General features: G+C 52.0%; 1 protein-coding gene and 1 long non-coding RNA gene across 3 annotated transcripts; one reads left to right on the top strand and one right to left on the bottom strand.

Annotated features, from left to right (window-relative positions):
- The first annotated feature begins 696 nt into the window (after window positions 1-696).
- On the top strand, window positions 697-21,262 carry LZTS1 (leucine zipper tumor suppressor 1). 2 transcript variants are annotated; one of them, XM_062616932.1, is made up of 5 exons: window positions 697-1,053; window positions 7,984-8,041; window positions 15,490-15,977; window positions 16,402-17,223; window positions 18,470-21,262. In XM_062616932.1, exons 3-5 carry the CDS (start codon window positions 15,627-15,629, stop codon window positions 19,133-19,135), a joined length of 1,839 nt encoding a protein of 612 aa, XP_062472916.1. In that variant the 5' UTR covers window positions 697-1,053; window positions 7,984-8,041; window positions 15,490-15,626; the 3' UTR covers window positions 19,136-21,262. The 2 variants fall into 2 exon arrangements, with proteins under 2 accessions (XP_062472916.1, XP_062472915.1); XM_062616931.1 differs by lacking the exon at window positions 7,984-8,041.
- Window positions 9,281-15,516, bottom strand: LOC134162737 (uncharacterized). The gene is made up of 2 exons (XR_009964430.1): window positions 12,043-15,516; window positions 9,281-9,617 (listed from the first exon to the last, which is right to left on the bottom strand). It is a non-coding gene; the product is annotated as an uncharacterized LOC134162737 (long non-coding RNA).
- Window positions 21,263-21,489: the final 227 nt, after the last annotated feature.

The raw sequence follows: 21,489 nt of genomic DNA, 5'->3' as shown, positions 1-21,489 counted from the left end.
GGATGGGAGCACCACTTGTGCTTAGGCTTCTGGGCTCAGCTATTCCCTGTCCTGCATTTATCTGCCTCTGCTAATGACAGCTGTTGCCTCTGCACCCCAAGTAGCTGAAGCAGCTCTACAGGTACTTTACCTCAGTTTCCCCATCTGCACTTAGGATGGCTTTGGCCATGGCCTCAGCAATTTGGTTCCCTGTGGCCAGAGGCCTGGGTAAAATGTCCTTCTTCCTTCTGGGAGGACTAGATGTGGCATTAGCTAGACACACCTGGGCCCATCCCAAACTGGGGAAAGGGACTTCTGACAAAGGGCCTGCAGGTACAGGCCAAGGGGAATGGCTTTAACCTGCCAGAGGGGAGACCGAGATGAGCTCTTAGGCAGAAGCTCTTCCCTGTGAGGGTGCTGAGGCGCTGGCCCAGGGTGCCCAGAGAAGCTGTGGCTGCCCCATCCCTGGCAGTGCTCAAGGCCAGGTTGGACACAGGGGCTTGGAGCACCCTGCTCCAGTGGAAGGGGTCCCTGCCCGTGGCAGGGGTTGGAGCTGGAGGAGCGTTAAGGTCCCTTTCAACCTAGGCTAGTCTATGATTCCAAGGTTCTATGATATTGGAGACTCGGATTCACGTCCCTGCTCTAAATCAAGCCAAACAGGAACTTCAGCCCAGGCCTTTTCCGGCCGGGTGAGCTTCGTGGCTGATGGCTGCTTGCCCCGGGCTCTCTCCTCTTTTCCCGAAGTGCTTTCCAAGGCGCTGGCACGATCCCAGCGCCGGGTAGGAGCGGCGGTACCGGTGCGCCAGACGCCTCGGGCCCCTTCGCACGGTCCCCAGCCCTGCACCGTCCCACTGGTCCCCGGCGGGGCTGCAGCCATCCCGGGGTACACGGGCGGAGCCGGGACACCCCGCGGGCCGGGACACAAAGGCCGGGGGCTGCGGCGGGGCGGGCGTGGGGCTCCAGGCTCCTCCTCCGCCGCGCCGGGGATGCCGCTGCCGGGCGGGCATCGGGAACCACGCGGAGCGCCGCGCCGCCGCGGAGAGGAGGAGGAGGAGGAAGCAGCAGACACCCGAGGTGGGAGAAGCCCCGCGGCTGCGGACGGAGGGGATGCGGGAAATGGGGGGATCAGCCCCGGGAGTCCGTCCTCGGGGCAGAGAGGGGGGACGGGACTGCGCTGCGCGGCCGGGATCCCCAGCCTGCGACGGCAGCGCGTCGGTTTGGGGTTAAACGCGCTCCGGTTTAACCCTAAATCCCGGGTTGGGATGCTCAGTACGGCACCGGCCCGACGCCGCGGTGTCAGGGTGTGGGGATTGGGCATAACGTATCACAGATGGCCGGAACAGCGGGTTAAACGGAGCGCATCCCTCTGCCAGGTGGGAGCCTCCTGCGTCTCCCACGGGGCTCAGCTCCGGCTCTTCACTTCCCTCGGAAGTCTGGAAAACAACTTTCCAAGACAAGGAGAAAATTTTGCCTGTTCGGCAGCTTGCTTCAGGCTGCTGTGGTTGCACAGCCCCCAGACTCTCTGGGAAGAGAAAGAGCAAGCAGATGCCTTTGGTTTGTTGTCTTCAGATTGAGCCACCCTCGGGAGAAGGGACTGCCTGCCCACCGTGGAAATTGCTATTTGCTGGTGGCTCCTGTGTGCGTGGGGTAGAAGGGACAATGGGCGGTGGAAGAGAGTTTGCAAGCCCAGAGGCTGGGGCTTGCCTGGGCATCAGATATTTCTGGGTGCAAATACTGGTATCTGGATGTGGGTTTCGCTGTGTGTTAGTGCACGGCCAGGTATGGCTGGAAGAGGTTTAGCCATACTTTGGGTGCCTGCAGTCATGGCCAGCCAGGTCTGTCAAGGCTTTCCTTGGAGTGCATGGCCAGGAGGTCACTGCTGACCAGAGGAACACTTGGGTGCTCTGGTCCTGGAAAGCCAAGGATTAACCTCTGCCTTTAGGAGCAGTGCTGGAGGGGGATGAGGCAGTAGCCTCTGGGCTGTTCTCACTCTGCTAACAATCGATGCCAGATCCACACAGCCTGGCAGCTGCCAGTTCGTGGAAATGAGCATGGAGCCAGGGCCCAAGCTCACTGCCCGATGCTCCCTTCTGTGCTCAGCCAGCTGAGCCACAGGTTCAGGTTTCCCAGTGGTGTGGCAGGAGAGTTCCACACGCAGAGGTTCTCAGGACTGTGGGAGAGCCCTGACAGCTCCCTTTAGACCCTCCAGCACCACTGTGCCCACATAACTCAAACTCAGCTGCAGTGGTGGTACCGCAGCATCCCTGCCACAAAACCCTTTCTCCCCAGGGAGCTTGCATTTGGTTTCCTGTTTCCTGTCCCCTTTTGCTAACACCCCCCCTGGCCCCTTCCAGCAGTGCCAGACCCCAGACACCCCTCAGCCATGGCTACCCCAGCAGAGCTGCACTGAGGAAGGGTTTCTCCCTTTCTCTCCTGTGTTCATAAGTGAGCTGAGGCCTGTGACCTCATTACATGTGCGACTGTGCTCACCACAGAGGGACCTGTTTTCCCAAGCAGGCTTGTGTTTCCACAGTGACTGTGGTTGTCCAAATTCCTCGAGAGCTTGTTTTCCTCACAAGATATGTGGAACATGAGAGGAAGGAAAGGAAAGGAGAGGAAGGAGGAAAATAGTCCTTGTTAGTCTCTACTTTCTGTCTTCCTGATACCATCACTCCAGGAACCAATGAACTTCCCTTTGAAATCATTGCTTGGCCCCAGACTCCCACACCAGCCATGCACTGTCACACACCATCTCCAGAGACCCTCTGCAGCACATCAACCTACTCAGCTCACACCTATACCCATAGCCAGGCTTTTCTAAGGCTCTGTAGACACCACCCCCTGTCCCTCTCCCTTAGCCATTCTGCAGCATCACCTGTACAATTAATCAAAAGGGCCATTAATCAGTGGGACAAAGAACTAAGTACAAGATCAGCTGTGGGGGCAATTAATGGCAGCTGCAAAAGCACACTCGGGAGCACAATTGCTTGCTACAGGAGATTCTCTTGACTCCCTGCTAGGCCTCTAGCCACAGCCCTGTGGCTCACACATGCTTGAGGGGCAGCTCCCACACCCTCAGAGCCCCTGGCTGCTCTGGTGTCCCTCCTGCTCCCTGCTGACCCCCTCCTTTTGGCACCACAGGGTGCTAAATCGGTTTTGAGTCATTGTTTTCCACCCACCCCTTAGTCACTTCTTCCTTCCAGGCAGCACTGTGGAGTGGTGGGAGGCAAATGAATGAGAAATTCAGGCAGGAAAATGAGATTTCAGAAGAATCCAGCTCTGCTGTGAGCCACCGAGACAGGCATTGAGACTTCCAGGGCAGGTTTCCTGACTGAGAGTGCATGGAACAGACCCTCACCCCAGGCTTGGGCAGAGGAACCACAGCACTGGAGAAGGGGGGAAGTCAAGCTCTTGTAGATGCTCCACGGCAGAGCAGGACCAGGCAGAGACAAGGATGCATTCCCAGCGAGCTGCTGCTCTCCCATTCCGTGCCTCTTGCAGCTCTGGCTCTGACGATATCCCTTGCCCTAAATCACAATTTTTCTCCCTCTTTGAAAGCCTCTGTTTTGCTGCGGGCAGGTACAGTCATGCTCAGCACAACCTTAGGTGAGGCATCTGCGGCATGCAGAGGTGGGCAGCCTCAGACCAGCCCCTCTTGGTGTGATCCAGGTGGGGGCTGGATCACATACCTGCTTTCCTTGAGACCATTCAAAATCCTGTCCCCATCTCCAACAGCAGTGAGCTCCAGGTTCACTCACTGGGACTCTCAGTCACTCAAAGACATCCCAGCAGAGCTGAGAGCCTGCAGTGCAAGGTGCTGCGTGGACAAGTGCGAACAGATAGTATCACTGCAGCCATTACAGGAAACTGGTGTTATAATTGCTTCTCAAACAACACAGGCTGGCAGAGACAGGACTGTGTCCATGTACTACTTGAGAACGGAGCTACACAACCTGCCCATGCCCTGCACCATAAGGAGCTAGTTCTTAATCCTCCAGTACTTAGAAAAAGCTTAGCACTGATGGGAAACCCGGAGGTCTTTTTTTTTTCCCTCGTCTCTCTAACCACTGACTTGCATAGGTGGTTATAAATATTTCTCTTGAGATGTCTTAAAAATCCCTCCCCTCTCCCCCTCCAGTTTATTTGATGTTACGTGTTTACCATCTACCCTTGGGTTTGATGTCGTGGGTTTTCCAGACCTGCACAGAAAGCTTCCCTGTGGAAGGGGCAAGATACAGAGAAGAGGCATGGAGCACTCATGGAGAGCAGCAGTGAAGGCGCGCTGCAGGACCTAAGTGGATTGTTGCCATTAGAGATTAGTTAAAAATAGCAGGAAATGTACAAAGATTTGGCACAAAGAATCAGAATCATAGAATAGGGTTGGAAAGGACCTTAAGATCATCCAGTTCCAACCCCCCTGCCATGGGCAGGGACACCTCACACTAAACCATATCACCCAAGGCTCTGTCCAGCCCAGCCTTGAACACTGCCAGGGATGGAGCATTCACAGCTTCCTTGGGCAACCCATTTCAGTGCCTCACCACCCTCACAGTAAGGAGCTTCCTCCTTATATCCAATCTAAACTTCCCCTGTTTAAGTTTTAACCCATTACCCCTTGTCCTGTCATTACAGTCCCTAATGAAGAGTCCCTCCCCAGCATCCCTATAGCCCCCCTTCAGATACTGGAAGGCTGCTATGAGGTCTCCATGCAGCCTTCTCTTCTCCGGGCTGAACAGCCCCAATTTTCTCAGCCTGTCTTCATACAGGAGGTGCTCCAGCCCCTGATCATCCTCGTGGCCCTTCTCTGGACTTGTTCCAACAGTTCCATGTCCTTTTTATGTTGACACCAGAACTGCACACAATACTCCAAGAGAGGTCTCACAAGAGCAGAGGGGTAGGATCACCTCCTTCGACCTGCTGGTCACGGTTCTTTTGATGCAGCCCAGGATACAGTTGGCTTGAGTTTCCAAATATGATGGACAGTGGTTTAGCAACTTCATTTGCCAGCTCCTTCAGGACTCGTGGATGGATTTCATCAGGTCCCATGGAATTGTGCACATTCAGATTCTTAAGATGGTCTCAAACCTGATCCTCTCCTGCAGTGGGCCCAAGGTCTTAATTCTTGCAGTCCCTGCATCTGCCTTCCAAGACTTGGGTGGTGTGGTCTCAGCATTTGCCAGTAAAAACTGACGCAGAGAAGTCATTAAGAACCTCAGCCTTCTCCAAATCCTGTGTAGCCAGTTCTCCTGATAGGTTCCGGAGGGGGCCTACGTTGTCCTATTATTCACTACGTACCTATAGAATCCCTTCCTGTTATCTTTCACAACCCTAGCCAAGTTTAATTCTAACTGGGCATTAGCTTTCCTCACCTGGTCCCTAGTTTCCTGGACAACATCCCTGTATTCTTCCCAAGCCACTTGTCCTTGCTTCCACCTTTTATAAGCCTCTTCTTTCCCTCTAAGTTTCCTCTGCAGCTCCTTATCCATTCATGGACGTCTCCTGGCCCTCCTGCTGCACTAACTTCTAGTTAGGACGCCACACTCCTGAGCTTGTAGCAGGTGATCCTTGAATATCAACCAAGTCTTGCCCCCCTGCCCCTGCCCTCTAGGGCTATATCCCATTGGTCACAGTCTTTCCCACACAGATTGTTTGCTACCATTGGGGTTTCGTGCTTGCTCACTTAAAAGCTCCCAAATGAGCAGGAAAGCTTGATAAATTGTTTCTAGGAAGTCCTGAATGTGCACACAGGGCCACTACCTGGTTTGGAGAGCAGAATCTGGGGAAAGGGACATCCTGTTGCACAAGCAGAGCTACGATCTCTCCAGAGCTGTAGGAGCAAATGCAACCAGGTCCTTTCAAGAGCAGCATTCTGGTTCAGACCTTCCTCCTCCTCACACACATGTTTTTCTCCTGAGCTAAAAGAAGATCTCCATTTGTCTCAGCAGTGTAAGGCCTTTGTGAAAGCTGGCTCCTTCCAGCAGACGGTAGCAAGTTTTATTCATTGTTTAAAAAGCCTCATCTCCTGAGCCTCTCATTTTTGGAGCACGAAGCATCTCTTCCCATGGGACACTGGCAGCGCACAGGTCTGAGAGCCAGACAAGCTGCGGCTCTGCACTTACCTCCCTCTTGCTGAAAGAGTAAAAGCCTGCCAAAGGGCTCTCTTCCTGACATTGTGCAGTGACACACAGCTGTTTGCCACGAGTGGTATTTTAGATATTAGGGACAGATCTTCACTATAATTGTGGTAAGACACTGGCACAGGGTGCCCAGAGAAGCTGTGGCTGCCCCATCCCTTTCAGTGTTCAAGGCCAGGTTGGACACAGGGGCTTGGAGCACCCTGCTCCAGTGGAAGGGGTCCCTGCCCGTGGCAGGGGTTGGAATTGGATGAGCTTTAAGCTCCCTTCCAAGTTAAACCATTACATGATCCTATGTTCATTGAGGTTTCCTAGATGCAGAAGGGGTGAATCTGGCCACTAGTCCTATTGCCTAAGCAAAGATAACCTCAGAACCTCAGATAAAGTCTCAGATTCTATCTCAGATTGCAAGTTGGAAGGAATATTTAGGTATTTTATTGCCTTGGAGCAGGACATCAGCCAGAACTGTCTTAACAGACATGCTCCCATGAAATGCAAGTGCCTGTGTTTATTATCTTTTAAAACACTAAATGACATCTCTGTGAGCCAGTTACGGATGTTCTCCTTTAAAGGTTAGTTGAATATTCCTTGCAACTTTGATGTACGTTTCTTTTTGGAGAGAACTGCTCTATTTGGCAGTCAGGCATTAAAGGGGTGGTTTTCACAATGGGCCAAATTTGAAAAGGAAAAAAGGAGGAGGAAAATAGGAAGCAAAAATTGGATTTGCCTTTTGGTTTTTTTCTTCTGTGGCTGCTGCACTGAAGCCTGATTGAGGAGAGCAGGGACAGGGACATGTAACACGCTGGAAAGCAAGAGAGGGAGTTGAAGGATGAGAAGACAGCAGCAGCACAGCAGATGCTTTTCACAGCAAGGGCTGAGATTAGCTTCTGATCAGCATGCAGGAGTTGCCTTTTCTCAGCTCCCCCTTGGCTGAACATCATGCAGGGTATAAAAATACCCAGCATTTAGACAAGCCACAGCATAACTGGTATCAAACAATGAAAGGCAGCACATAAATAATGCACATCTTACTTGTGGAGCTCAGATGTTATGAAGCCAAGCATAGACTTGACATGGAGAAGTTGAGTTTACTGGAAGATCTTCAGGTCCTACCTCAGAGAAATTCTTTCTCTGATACTTGCAGCCTTACTGCTAAGGACTGAGATTGAGGGTTTTCAGCTGCTGCCAGGGTCACTTATTTCCTCTCATGTTTCTTGGGGAAGCAGCTAAATCTTCCCACTGCAGCAGGCCTATGACTTCAGGAGTATGTCTCAAGAGAACCAGCCCTAGCTCAGCCTTTGGCTGCTCATGTCCTCAGCTGCCTGGCCAGCACCAAGAGCAAGGGAGAGCAAACGGTGGGTCCATGCACTGTGGCAGTGCTGATGTTGCACATGAACCCAACAAGGCTGAGAGAGAAGCAGCACAGATTTGTTTTATGATCCCCAGATATAACAAGGAGGTGCCAAAAGGCTAGAGGAGGTGAAGGACCCAGCAAAGCCTCTTAAGCACTTTATAGAGCAGCCATGGCCAGCAGGAGCATGGGAGGGAATGGTGCTGTGCTCCTGGCTGCTTCTCAACCACTTGGGAGAGGAGGAGAGAAAATAAAAGGCAAGAAGATTGCAAATAGAACCTTGTCTCTATGGCAGCCTTCAGCTCCACTTCTAAATTTTCCCTGTGCGTGAAAAGGATGCTTCTCCCATGTGCTGTTGTGGGGGTTTTGAAGCTTTATCCTAAAGAAAGGGCTTTAGTCCAGGTATTTCCTGGAGGTTGGTGAGGGACTGGCTTGTAGAAGAAACCCTTGATGCTTCCATCTTGTCATAATCTGGAAAGAAATGGGCTTACTGTCACTTGTTGCTGTTTTATTCATAAGTAAGGAGACAGAAGAACACACATGCAAAGCTTGCGGAAGCGGAAAGCTGAGAGAAAAGGTATTTCGGGCTCATCTCAAGTTACATGAAGCTATCTTTAGGTGGATAGGCAAACCCTTTCCATCAATTAGACCCTGGAGAAAGCACATGAGGGACATATAGGACACCAAACCTCACCAGTCTGGCTCGTAACAGGGGCTACAGCTATGACAATTGGACCTTGCTGCATCAGTACTGCACAGGCAGGGATAGAAGGGCAACACCTTCCCAACCACGCTCAGAAGCACCTGAAAGATGCACAGAGCTCCTGAGCAGCCTAATCCAAGCCAGTACCTTGCAACTAGCTTTTTTGGATGCCCACCCCACCCCAAACCCTGTCAGATTGTGTTTTACAGGGTTGGAAATAGATGCATGAGAAGGGGCCTCGCAGATCCCAAGTGAAAGCCATGCTCAGCTGTCACCCACCCCGGCACCAGCTGCAAGCTCCAGACAATTCCCAAAATAACTAATCCGCGGTAGGGATGTGAGGGCCCCATCACACTCCTCTGAGGGAAGGAATGGTTGGTTTTCACCTGCCAGCCTCACAGGGATGGAAGAGTATGGATAGTACCTTCTGCAGTGTCTTTGGTGGGAATAGGAGTCCCCTCACCCGCATCCCCAGGACACAAAACCCCATCCCCAAAACTTGCCTTGTTAACAGAGGGGTCCTGCAAGCAGCTGATGGAGACCAGGGGCTGCTGGTGACCTGGGTGCTGTGATACAGCAGGGCTGCCCTGGCTGTTCCCCATGGACCAATGGTATCTGTCCGGGAAGGTTGTGAAATCAGAATCCCAGACTGGTTTGGTTTGAAGGGACCCTAAAGCTCCTCCAGCTCCAACCCCTACCACGGGCAGGGACCCCTTCCACTGGAGCAGGGTGCTCCAAGCCCCTGTGCCCAACCTGGCCTTGAGGACTGCCAGGGATGGGGCAGCCACAGCTTCTCTGGGCACCCTGTGCCAGCACCTCAGCACCCTCACAGGGAAGAGCTTCTGCCTAAGAGCTCAGCTCAGTCTCCCCTCTGGCAGGTTAAAGCCATTCCCCCTTGTCCAGTCACTACAGGCCCTTCTCCAAAACCCCTCTCCAGATCTCTTGTGGCCCCTGGTAGATATTGTTGTAAGGTCTCCCCTGAGCCTTCTCTTCACCAGTTTGGAGGTGGTGCCCATTCCCTGGTGCTGGCATCACCATTCCGGGGTGCCTGCCACAGCCCCAGGACTCTGCAGACCTGCAAAAGACAAAAGCAGTGAGTAGAGCACTTCTGAGTTTCCAGTTAGCAGGGCTTTAATTGCAGTATTAGTCCCTCATTAGCAGGAAAAGACAGATGCTGTTAGGAATTAAGTAAACTGAAAAGATCTGCTTCTCCACCCCAGGAATATTTATGTCTCACACAAGCATCACCTCTGTACCAGGAGCATGACTGATGTGACTTGTGTGGGTGCTGTGCTTGGCTGCTGAATCACCGCTGAGCTCCAAAATCTGTGAAGTGAGGCTTCTGGGGATGAAGCTGTTGGGGTGAAGCTATGGGGAGCTCTGGGTGGAACAGGTTGGGTTTCTTTGCAGTGAAGGTTCAGAACTGGAGACTCCTGGAGTTGCATTTAACCTAGAACAGAGTGAGAAAGTGTTTGGGCTCTGGGATGAGCAGAGAACTGGGGATGTCATGGGTAGGACCAAGGGTTACTTGCAGAAATATGTGGCATCAGGATCATAAGAGTTCTAGACCAAACTAAAGTGGTAATAACTGGAGGATCAGGCTCCTGGAGCAGTGCTGGGGTATTCCCACAATGCCCTGCTGCTGCTGTGCTTGCATCTGGCAAGGGCAGGACATTGTATGGGGCTAGCTCCTCCTGGGAATAGCTTTCCCTGAGGTACAGCGACAGTGGGAGGTATGCTGGGACTGTCTCAAGCCCAACTCTTGCTAATGCTTTTAGGATTTGCTTTCATATGAAGCTAATTAATACAAACTGCAGCTGTGCTGGGGCTTTTCAGCATCCCATCACTGGATCATCTAGTGACCTTCTGAGCCCAAGGATCAATTATGCTGCCCCAGCGCTCTCCCAACAGGTCACTTTGCTCTCCTGACTTTCCTGTGGGCTGCCAGGGCAACCATCAGCTTTTCCTGGGAGTACTGCTGTTGCTGAGGCTGCAGCTTTTCAGCCCCCAGCAATAAGGTTCATTCCACTTCTAATTCCCTCTCAGGCTCAGGAGACAGGAAGAATAATGCATCACTTTTTCTAGCCCACACATTTGCTGGTGCTATTAGTTTGTGCTCAGGCTAACTGTCCAGTAAGCATTTGCAGGAGAAAAAGCACAAGGCTCTGTAGAAACACAGACATTGGAAGTCATGGGACTTTACTAACTTACATCAATTTGCTGTGGTTGAGCAATTGCCCCTGAGCAGGAACAGGAGTCTCTCCCTGCTCAGCTGGGGCTCTGGCACAGGAAAACACTGCTGTCTCTCCACAAAGGGACCAGACAGCATGGAATTAGGCACCACACAGCAGGTGTTGAGCTGACATCCTCTAAAGCTCACTCTGACAATATGATTCATTGTTAATTTGAGAAATTCCTCTTCTAGTACTGGCTTCCCCAAACATAGCTCAAGCCAAGTCACTTCAGTGCTGCTAGATCATCACACACATGATTTTGCCCTGCTCTCCTATTAAAGCCACTGACTCATGCCTGGTCACAATTGGTGCCTTGTTTGCTTAATGGATGGAGGAGAGATGTACAGAGCTCCTTCAAAGCTCTTTCCAAAGCTAATGCTTAATTCAGTGTTGATTTTTAGATTTCCCAGTGTGGCTGGCAGGAAGAAGGCTGGGTGGAGTTTGGAGCGACCTGGTTTTAGTGGAAGATGTCCCTGCCTGTGGCAGGGGTTTGGAACTGGATGAGCTTTAAGGTCCTTTCCAAACCAAACCATTCTAGGATTCTATGATACGTGACCTTGACCTGAGCCACCCTCCTTGCAGGAACTGGATGCAAAGAGGCAGTGCTCTGTGCTGCTGCTGGACTTCCAAATGGCTGCAGATTGCTTTTGGTTGCTTTTTTCCCTGTAGAGCCATTGCACCACCTCCAGGGCCTGCAGCAGGATGACCAGTCATAGCAAAAGAGCACAAATGGCTGCCAGGGGACACTGGCAGAGACATGGCACAGTCTCCTACTGCTGCGCTGGCATGAAGCCCACCCAAACGCCTGCCAAAGCCAGGCAGAAAGCCTGCTAGATCCTCTAACAAGCACCAGGCAGTGGGTGCGAATTCTCTTAGTGTTCATTGAAATAACATTGTGATGGACTCCTGGACTATTAGAGTAGATGTAACTGAGGCTGGTTATTCATCTGGAGTGTCCCCCTCCACTAATGACAAATCAGGACAGAACACATGGTGTGCTTTATGAATCTGGTACTCAATTCATTCCCTGCCTCCAATCAAAATGATTCCAATGAATGTCAGTGAATGAGTGGGGGACAATGAATTAGAGTGAATGAAAGGCTTGTAACGGGGCCCTTTGCCGGCACTAAGCCACAATTGAACACCACAAGGACGGCATCTGCCTGGGCGGGTGTTTTAATTCATACCCATTAGCACCATTAGGGGGAAGATTACAGGGTGGGGGCAAGGTCGGCTCTGCTGATGAGGCTTTCCAAGCCCTATTGATGCCAGTTCTTTGGAGATCGAAATGAGTAGATTTCAGGGAGCTTGGCTCCAGCTGGGCACGGGAAGAATAAGTCTGAGCAGGGACAGGCAGATGCTCGTGCAGTTGGACGTGGGTCAGTCTCAGCAGCCTGGTGTTCGGTAGCGTCTGGGGGCCTTGAAATCAGAACCCAGCTTTGGCTGCAGATTCCAAATCCAGTTTACTGGAATTGCTGCGCTCACAAGTTTTGGATTAAGCCATTCTCTTCATTAAAACATGTCAGATGCTTCAAGTAGCAGGTGGATGGCTTTTTTACCATAGAAATGACCATATTTTAACCTGGGGCCACATTCTTGGTGTCTCAAAGACTCAAATTACCAAGGAAAAGGGCACATTACCTGGCAGTGATTGAGGGAAAGAGGAAGGAGGCTGCTCCTGGATCCAGGCTCTTGGCATCTGCTACTGCTTCTGTATTATCTGTACCTCTCCCAACAAACACCAAAATGTGTGGGTGCATCTGCACAGAAATTATGAATAATGATTCAAGAGGGAAAAAAGAGTAGGTGAGAGAGTGCAGGGGAGAAGGAAGCTTTCACAGAGGAGAGAAGAATAGGATCAGCAGGGAGGGAGTAATAATGCGAAGCCAGGAAGGAAAAGAAGGCTTTTATAAGGTGACCTGTCTGGGGAAGGCAGAGAGAAAGTTACTGGCTGTGAAAACAGGGAGGAGGGAAAGGCTTCAAAGAAACAGTGCAGCAAAGGAGATAAGATTAAATTCCCACAGCCCATTCAGAAAGGAGGTGATGGGGAGAGTCACACTCCTGTGTGCGATCCCAGGATAGGCATAACTGCAATGACTGTGAGATGCCATTCATTTTTCCCTGTTTCTGCAAAAGCAAGAGTGGGTGCATCCATGTGTTCACCCTTGATCCCACAGGTTTAGCCCACACTGCCTGGGTGTTTATTTGGGGTCTGTCCCATGTGTGACCACTGCCAGACCCCCACTAACCGCTCCACCTCAATGGGTTTTGTTAGCAGTCCCACAAAGGTTCATGGAGCACAGGCAGTGCCCCTCGGCACAGCGTCTCCCCAGGAATCCAACTGAGGGGCTAGGGCTGTCCCTAGAACCCCCTCCCCACCACAGTGCCAAAAAGAGTTTTAAAGGGCTCATGCACTGGAGGCAGCAGGGCAAGAGGGAAAAGCTCATGCCTTTTCTGGCTTTCTGTCCTCATTAATTGGTGAGTGACAAGGCAAATTGCATTCAAAGTAATCACACTGAGCACAGGGCTAAATATGTGGGGCTGTAGCATCTGGGTTCAGCTGCAGAGACAGGCTGCTACAGTGGCATCATCATCACACACCATCAGCCACACACAGACCCCATGGACATGCACAGTTCCAGCCCCAACACACCATTCCTGGGGCATTTTCAGACCCTGCACTCTCAGTATTGCTTACATATTTATCCTTTTTTTTTCAACCCCCTTCATACTTTGCAGTATGTTCAATCTAACTGAACTGTGACTGTTGCCAAGCATGCAGAACCTCTTAAAATGCATACAAACATCTAAATATATATGTGTATACGCAACTAGTTTTTGTGTGTCTCAGCAAACCAGTCTGGTTCCCTGCACAGTCACAGTCACTAGATTTGACACAGGGGAAGACACAAGCATGTGCCCCAGAGGCTGAACAAGGAAGAGGGACAAGACCTTTTGGAGGTGCCCTGGAGCTGGAGCAGAAGCCTGTACCCTCTGCTCCCTTGCTGCACTCCAAGCTGTGCTGTCTCCAGAGCTTTCCTCTTTCTGCTAATGCTGTGCATGGATACCAACTCCATGGCTTTCCAAGTACTCATTTTTAAATCAAAAGAGGGAAGGAGAAGAAAAAGACATGCCCAACCCTCTCAGGGATGTGTAGGAGGGCTGGGATTGATTGAAACACCTACTGCCAAAAGCCTGGAAAGTCCTACCATTCCCTCCCCATGTTTCTCCTATCTTCTGCAGGAAAGCAAAACCCAAGGGTGCATCTATCCAAAGGAACTGATGCTCTGGCTATGGGGACAGTGAGCCCGACATCCCAGAGCACCAGGGCTATGCACTCTGCAAAATGCTGTGCTTTAAGGCATCAAACCTCCCTGACACCTTTGCCATAGGTGCACATAAATACAGCAGCTGTTTCCCCCTCTACTTGCACATGTTGAATGCTGTCTCTGGGATGCTGTCACTATAGCTGGCAGCTTTCCTGCTGTGCAACTGCCTTTCCTCTTGTGCAGGCTCACACACACCAGCATGGTGTTGGAACATGTGCTGGCAGAGCCACCTCCTGTGCCAATTATCCTGTTCCCTGCAGCAATTCCTTCCCCTTCCATTATTCCTCCATTATGCCTCTTACACAGTAAAAATGAATGAAGCCAAAGTCATTGATAATTTTTAGCATATCAGCATCCAGGCAGCAGTTCACACCTCAGTTCTTACTTACTTCTCTTAATCCCCCCAAAATGGAGTTAGGGATTAAAGAGGATATTCTGTCTTTCTGGGACTTTCCTTTGACACTTAATCAACCTGGATCCTCAGAACACAGACAAAAAGGAAAAAAATAAAGCTGAGGGATAAGCACAGTTTGTGTTACCCTGTTCGGGATGCAGAGGAGCTTGCACCAGAGCATAAGGCAGGACATGAAGAATGGGAAAAGCATAGGAGCAACTCTCTAGACCATGAGGATGAGGCAGTGAGGATGCCCTGGCACATTGTGCCTGCACCTCTTCTACCACTCAACCCTCTCCCAGTTGCTAGGGGACATTTTACCCCCTGGATGCCTGTTTGGCTGATGGGAACCCACCATGGGCAGCTCTGGAGAAGAGCTGGACCTTGCATTACTGTCACCACTGAAAGCAGGAGCTTTGAGCTCTTTTCCATGCAGAAACATTTCCTCTGTCATCATCCTGTGCAAACAGGATTTAGCTCATTTTGATTATGCTCTAACTTCTGCCTACAAGCAGCATTTTCCTGGTCTCCTGATCCTTTAATTATCTAGATGGAAGGTGCATCTCCATTATAGCTCTGACACAGGGAGCCAAGCATCCAAAGGCCACTAGGAGCTGGGGCTTTATGTTTTTTTTTGCCATAGCAAAGGGAATTAATGCATAGCTCTGCATACCTCTGAACTGTGTTCACAATACTCAGCGCACACATAACGCCTCTCATCTTAAGTGCTGCACAGACATTAAGTGTAATTAAGCCTCACAGCAGCCCTTTTCAGGTAGATTAAGAGGAGCACTGAAAATTGGAGAGAAATTAGGGAGCCACAGGCTGATGCAGGAGAGGCTGTGACTGCAGCTTACAGTCCCGAGCATGGCTGTCAGGAGATGGGATACATCTGGCATGGAATAAGCAGGAAGCATGTGTGCTCATAGAAATGAGTGCCTATCAGGCACCTAAAAATCACTACAAATCCCTTTTCCTCCTCTCATTTTCAGGGGCTCCTGTGTCTCCCAACCCTCCTGGCCTCATCCGGGTGCACTGTACCCAGGAGCTCCTGATGAGCTCGGGCACCAGGCAGGATGTACCCATCCAACTGGGAACTGTGCAATGGCAGGTGCCAGCCAGCCTGGGGGACACAGACTGTGGGAGGCTCCTGCAGACATCCACAGGCACAAAAGAAAGCCCTGTTCTTCTCTGTCTGCCATCCTCCTTTACACAGGGCTTCTGCAGAGGGATGGGGAATAGCTGCCCTGGGCTGGTAGTGGGGTACCACCATCAGAAGTCACTGATGCCCAGCTCACAGGCACAGCATCATGCCCACCTCCCAGGCCTATTTTCCTCACCCTGCTCCTCTCTTTGCCTCCTCAGGCTTGCAGCTTCCTAGCACAGTGAGGTCTTTGCTATGATTGCAGCAGCTGCTGTCTGTACTCACTGCCCGGAGCCCTCGTGCCACGGTTCTTCTGGGCTTTGCTCCCCCTGCCGCATGCCCCCTGCCTGGGAGCAGCATGGGCAGTGTCAGTAGCCTCATCTCTGGCCACAGCTTCCACAGCAAGCACTGCCGAGCCTCCCAGTACAAGCTCCGCAAGTCATCTCACTTGAAGAAGCTCAACAGGTACTCAGACGGGCTGCTCCGCTTTGGCTTCTCCCAAGATTCCAGCCACAAATCCAGCTCCAAAAGCAGCAAGAATGAGGACTTCTTTTACATCAAGGTCAGCCAGAAATCTCATGGCTCCCACCGAGCAGACTATACCTCGCTTGCTGGCGTGGAGCTGGGCAGCCAAGCCGGGACCAGTGCTATGGACTTTGGGACACCCACACCGCAGAAGCTGATGCCCTTTCCTAGTCAGCTGGAAGTGGTTAGTAGGGGAGATGGCATCCCAGAATCAGGGGGTACCCCACTGGACCACATCTGCCCTCCAAGTGGGTGCAGGCCCCACTGCAGGGCTGTTCTGGTCCAGGAGAAGGCTCAGAGAAAGTTTGTGCTGAAGAAGCGGGATGAGAGGGGCAGCAGGGAGGTGCTGGAGGCACTCTGCCACCTTCTTCTTTCAGGAATTCGGATCAACAATATGATCTGTATCCTTTAATTTCCAAATGTGCCATTTGCTTCCCAAAAGGCTATTTTAGCCATCAGCATCCTCTTGAGCTTTTGGTCCCTGATGGAGACCTGAGCCATCCCAGCCATGGGGGTCTTGTCCTTGGGGACAGAGGGATAGGGAGGTGGTGGTGGTGTTGATGTGGTGTTGGTCCATGCTGATGTCTCTGCTTTTCTCTTCTCCCCAGGGTGCAGAGAAGCCAACTGCAAGACCGACTGCCTTCAAGCCGGTGCTGCCCCGGTCCGGCGCCATCCTCCAGTCATCCACAGAGAATGGGGGTCACCTCTCCCAGCAGCTGCAGCCCCCTGACAAAGCCAAGGAGCAGGAGCTGAAGCCAGTGCTGTGCTCAGGGGGTCTGTCTGACTCCGGGAGGAATTCCATGTCCAGCCTCCCCACCCACAGCACCAGCAGCAGCTACCAGCTTGATCCCCTCGTCACACCAATGGGACCCATCAGCCGCTTCGGGGGCTCAGCCCACAACATCTTGCAGTGTGCCATCATCCAGGACAGCAACATGATGAGCCTCAAGGCCATGTCCTTCTCAGATGGAGGCAACAAGATCCTTAACCCTGGGAAAGCCCCCCCCAACCACGCTGCCAAGAAGACCACTTGTATCCGTTCGCCCATCTCTATGGATGAGTCCACCATCCAGGAGCTGGAGCAGAAGCTTCTAGAGAGGGAAGAGGAGCTGCAGGAGCTTCAGTCAAGCTTTGAGGAGAAGGAATTCAGCTCCTGCCAGGCTTATGAAGAGAAGCAGCGGCACTGCAAGGAAGAGATGGAGGGCCTCAAGCAGAAATGCAATAGCAAGCTCAAGCAAACCTTGCAGAAAACCCAGCAGACACAGCAGGTCTTTCATCTCCAGGTGTTTCAGCTGCAGCAGGAAAAGCAGCAGCTCCGGGAGGAGCTGGAGAAACTCATGAAAGAGCAAAACCTGCTGGAGACCAAGCTGAGATCCTATGAGAAGGAGAAGACCAGCTTTGCCCCGGCACTGGAAGAGACCCAGTGGGAGGTGAGTGGCACCGAGTGGCATCTTGGGTTTCCAATGCCCAAAGCAAAGCATGTGCCTGGAAGGAGATAGCTCCAGCACCAGTAATACACCACACAGCTCTTCTCCGTGTCCATACCTGCACCCAGCTCAGACCACAGAGGGCCTGAGAGGAGCAGATGGTGCACTCACTAAGGCCAGGCTGTAGGAGATATTAAATCCAAGGAAAGCCCTCGCCTGTCACGTGGAGGCTCTGTAAACAGTGATTGAGTGACTCAGTGCCCCTCTGAACTCCTCAGCACTTCACGTCCTATAAGGAAACAACTGCTGCATAAAAAACCCCAGTCACTAAAACAACTTTGGCTATCTGCCCCAAAGGATTAGTAAAGCTGCCTTCCCACCTGTAAATAGGAACTACTTGGACTTGCAGGGCCATTTATTAGAGAGCAGTAAAGCCTTCCACTCTCTGCTTAAGCTTATTTTTCCCACTGATTTGGCTCACTGAACAAAGACCATTAAACCGCTGAAAATTCAGATGTGAGCCTGTGAGCCTGAACAACACACACCAATGTCATTTCACTACAGCTGTTTTCACTATAGTTTACTATAACTGTTGCCTAGAATGCTTCAAAAAGCATGGTGCTCAGCTTCACCCCCTCACATGCAAGGATTTCTCTTATCACTTTCAATATTTCTAGTTTATTTTCATTTCAAGCCACCTTTCCAGGCTGTTCTCAGATCCTCCCTAAATTGGAGCTGCAGTGTCCCACCAAGCCCCCAAAAGCTGTCCCCAGGAGGACCTGTACCAGCAATGCTTTAGGCTCCAGGGGGATTTATGTGCTTTCCTCCCAGCTGCAGTTTTGAGGGGTGCCGTTGAGTGTCTGCTTGTGAAACGAGCTCAGCCAGTTTAACTGACCATGTGAGCAGTGGTTTCAGCAAACATGTTGGACAGGATATGGAGACTTGAGCATTTCCTCAACACCCTCCATCTCCACACCTCAACTGAGGGTGTCAGCTCCTTAAATCTTCACCAGCAGCCTTGTGTGTCAGCTGGGGTGTTGATGCATGGAGAGCATGGGGTCCCCTCCAGCTCCCAAAGAGCCCAGGGCATTGCTCCCAGTGCTGGGGCATCTCCCTGGGTGGAATTTCACGGCCAGGGTCTCCACATGCTGTGCCAGCTGTGCCCAGCATGGGTTGCATGGGGTACCGTGGGTGCTGTGGGCTTTCTCTGACATGCAGCCCTAACTTGGTGCTGCATTCCTCCCATTAGGTGTGCCAGAAGTCAGGGGAGATCTCTCTCCTGAAGCAGCAGCTGAAGGAATCCCAGACAGAGCTCAACAGCAAGACCACTGAGATCCTCAGCCTAAAGGCTCAGCTGAAGGAGATAAGGTTGAAGATGGAAGTGCTGGAAATGAAGACCCAGGACCTGGAGAGCTCCCTGCACACCAAGGCCATGGAGCTGGAGGTGTGTGAGAACGAGCTCCAGCGCAAGAAGAACGAGTCTGAGCTGCTGAGGGAGAAGGTGAACTTGCTGGAGCAGGAGATCGTGGACCTGCGGACGCAGCTAGCCATCCTCAAGGAGCAGCTGAGTGAAGCCCGGGAGGTGGCCAGGCCCTGCCCCATGATGGACAATGCTCAAGCCCTGCAGGGAGAGGTGGAGAGACTGAGAGCAGAGCTGAAGGCTGAGCAGGACAACAATGAGCAGATGACTTCCAGCTTCCAGCATGAGCGGCAGACATGGAAGGAGGAGAAGGAGAAAGTGATTCACTACCAGAAGCAGCTGCAGCAGAGCTACCTGCACATGTACAAGAGGAATCAGAATATGGAGAAGATGCTGCAGCAGCTTGCCACAGGGGAAGATGGCAGGGAACCTATTGAGCTGGACATACCTGGCACAGATGTCCCCTATGAGGATATCATTGCCACCGAGATCTGAGCCAGGTCTGCCTTCTCCTCCATGCAGCTCGGGGTGGGCGTCTCTCTCAGGCAAGAAGCACTGCCCCGCACCTTGTACAGTTCAGATGAGCCATGTATTTATTAGCAGAGCTGGTGGCCTGGCCAGCTCACAGCCCTCCCTGTGTTGCACCACAGCCTGTCATGTTAGAGGTGAAAAAGCAACTCGTGCCAATGGTGACGTGCCAGCAGCTCCTCCTTGCTCCCACCTCAGCAGTATTCCTTCTGCCCCCTTGTTGGGCTGAGAAGCTGGCAAGGGAGGTAGTCAGGGAACAGGATTTTAGCGAATAATCTCCTGTCAGGTATCAAGATGATGCAAAACTCGCAGGGGACGTTCTGCTCCAGGCTTGGAGGGATCCTGGGACACCACAGCCCTTCTCATGGTCTTCAAGAGGAATCAGACCTGGCACATTTCCAGCTGTAGCCTGGAGGAAGCATTGTGCTGCTGTTACACCTCCTTATCCTTCCTCCGGTCGGTGCCAATCCCCAGGGATCCTGTGGTACCGAGGAGCCACTTCCTGCCACCAGCACAGGCTGCACATCCACTTCTCCCATCCTTTGGCCTCTGTAGTGCCTCAGGAAGGACCCTACACACGCACACACCCCCCACCTTCTACAACCAACAGTCCCCCACCAAAAGTCACTTTCACCAACAAGCACAGCCCACCCATCCTATCCCCTAGCCACAGCTGCACTGGCACATCCCTCCTCCCTGCACCTGCACAGCCATGGTGAGCCCAGTGCTCCCCAGTCTGATGGACAAGGACTCCGTGTCCCTTTTCTCCATCTGCCAGATGGGCAACTGGATTCAAGAATTAACAGGAATTTGCAAGCCACAGTCCAACTGAAGGAATTGAAGGGGAAATCAGTTGTGTTTGCCCCATGTGCTCTCACATGCTCGCTGGCAAGCGTCCCTCCCAGGAGTGCCAGCTGCCTTTTCTCCTCCTGTGCCCTTACAGCCACAGGATCCCATCATCTGGACCTGGTTGAAAAACCCCAAACCAACCACTGTCATTTTGTTTTCTAGCCTCTCTCAAAATATCCTGCTGCCAGCAAGCAGATAACAAGGCTCCACTGCACGTCACCAGTGGTGACTCTCCTGTCCCACCACAGCTCAGTAGGAATCAGCCAGCATCCAGCTTGCCTGGATGGAGGTCTTCAGCCAGGACCACTTTTGTGCTAATGCAATGTTTTTTTTTTCCTACATTATGTTTTTTAACCCACTAGCGAGCTGGGCACCAGCCTGAGAAGCCCCATCCCAGGGCTGCCAGGGGGAATCTTGCACAATCCCATGACATAGATTCAGCCAAGGGCTCTAAGCTGTGCACAAGCAGAATTCAGCATCCCTCACACCGTTCCAGCCAGCCTGTAACAGCAACACAGAAACCAGTCTGTGCCTTCCACAAATGCCCCTAAGTACCCCCTATTTGCGCTGCCCTGGGGCATCCCAACTGGCACAAAGCAAATCCTTAGCCATGGTCCCATGGAAAAAAGCCAATTTCAAATCCCAGTTCCAGCACTGTGGCTGTAGGTTGGAACCACACTGGGTCTGCCAGCCTTCTCCCAGACCTGCTGAAGGATGCTTTGGAGAGCTGGACGATGGTGGTTAAAGGGTGGCACCCAGCTCCACTCTGGCTCCTCTCCCTCTTGAGAGGCCAGAAGGGATTTTCTGCATTATCCAAGCCATAGTCCTGCACTGACAGCTTCACAAGAAAGGACCAGGAGCTTGCCAGTGCCAAACACATGGAGTGTCAAGGAGAGTGGAACCCTCACTGCCTGCCCTATCCCAGCAATGCCCGCAACTACCTGCCCCATCCTGGTTCCTGCTCCTGCTGGCCTCCGTGCCACTATCCCAGGTCCGCATCACCCCGTCCCTGTCTCCTCCCCAGCCCTTTGTCCTTCCCCAGCCCCTGCTCTATGGTGTAACCACCCAAGGCCTCGCAGTGCTGCCTTTGCACAACGCTGTGTGTGACCTTCTGCATTGCAGGTCTGTCACTCCCGGTGCCTGTACATATTTTTCTCCGGGTTTTTTTGGATGTTCTTTCTGGCAACCAAGGTGTATTACTGGTAATTTTATGTTTTTATTTATAAGTAAATTTTGTAAAATGTATTTAACTTCTCGGTGCCTGGCTTGGTGGCATCAGAAGAGGGCCTCCCCGGGGAGCAGCAATGCGGGAGGGTGCTTCACTATGCCCTTCTCCAGGACTGCCTCTCTGGTGAGGGCTTTTGGGTATACTGGAGCACAGCTGACAAAGTGTGAACGTCCAGCCCCTCAGCCCCTCCTCCAGGAGAGAAAGATGATGCTGGACATCACCTACACATGGTGAGCTCCGCAGT

The sequence above is a fragment of the Pezoporus occidentalis genome, unplaced genomic scaffold (assembly GCF_034315485.1).
Source record: "Pezoporus occidentalis ecotype Australia unplaced genomic scaffold, CSIRO_AGI_Poc_V1 ctg191, whole genome shotgun sequence".
NCBI lineage: Eukaryota > Metazoa > Chordata > Aves > Psittaciformes > Psittacidae > Pezoporus > Pezoporus occidentalis.
Note: the sequence above shows the minus strand (reverse complement) of the source record. Positions and strands in the feature narration are given on the sequence as shown.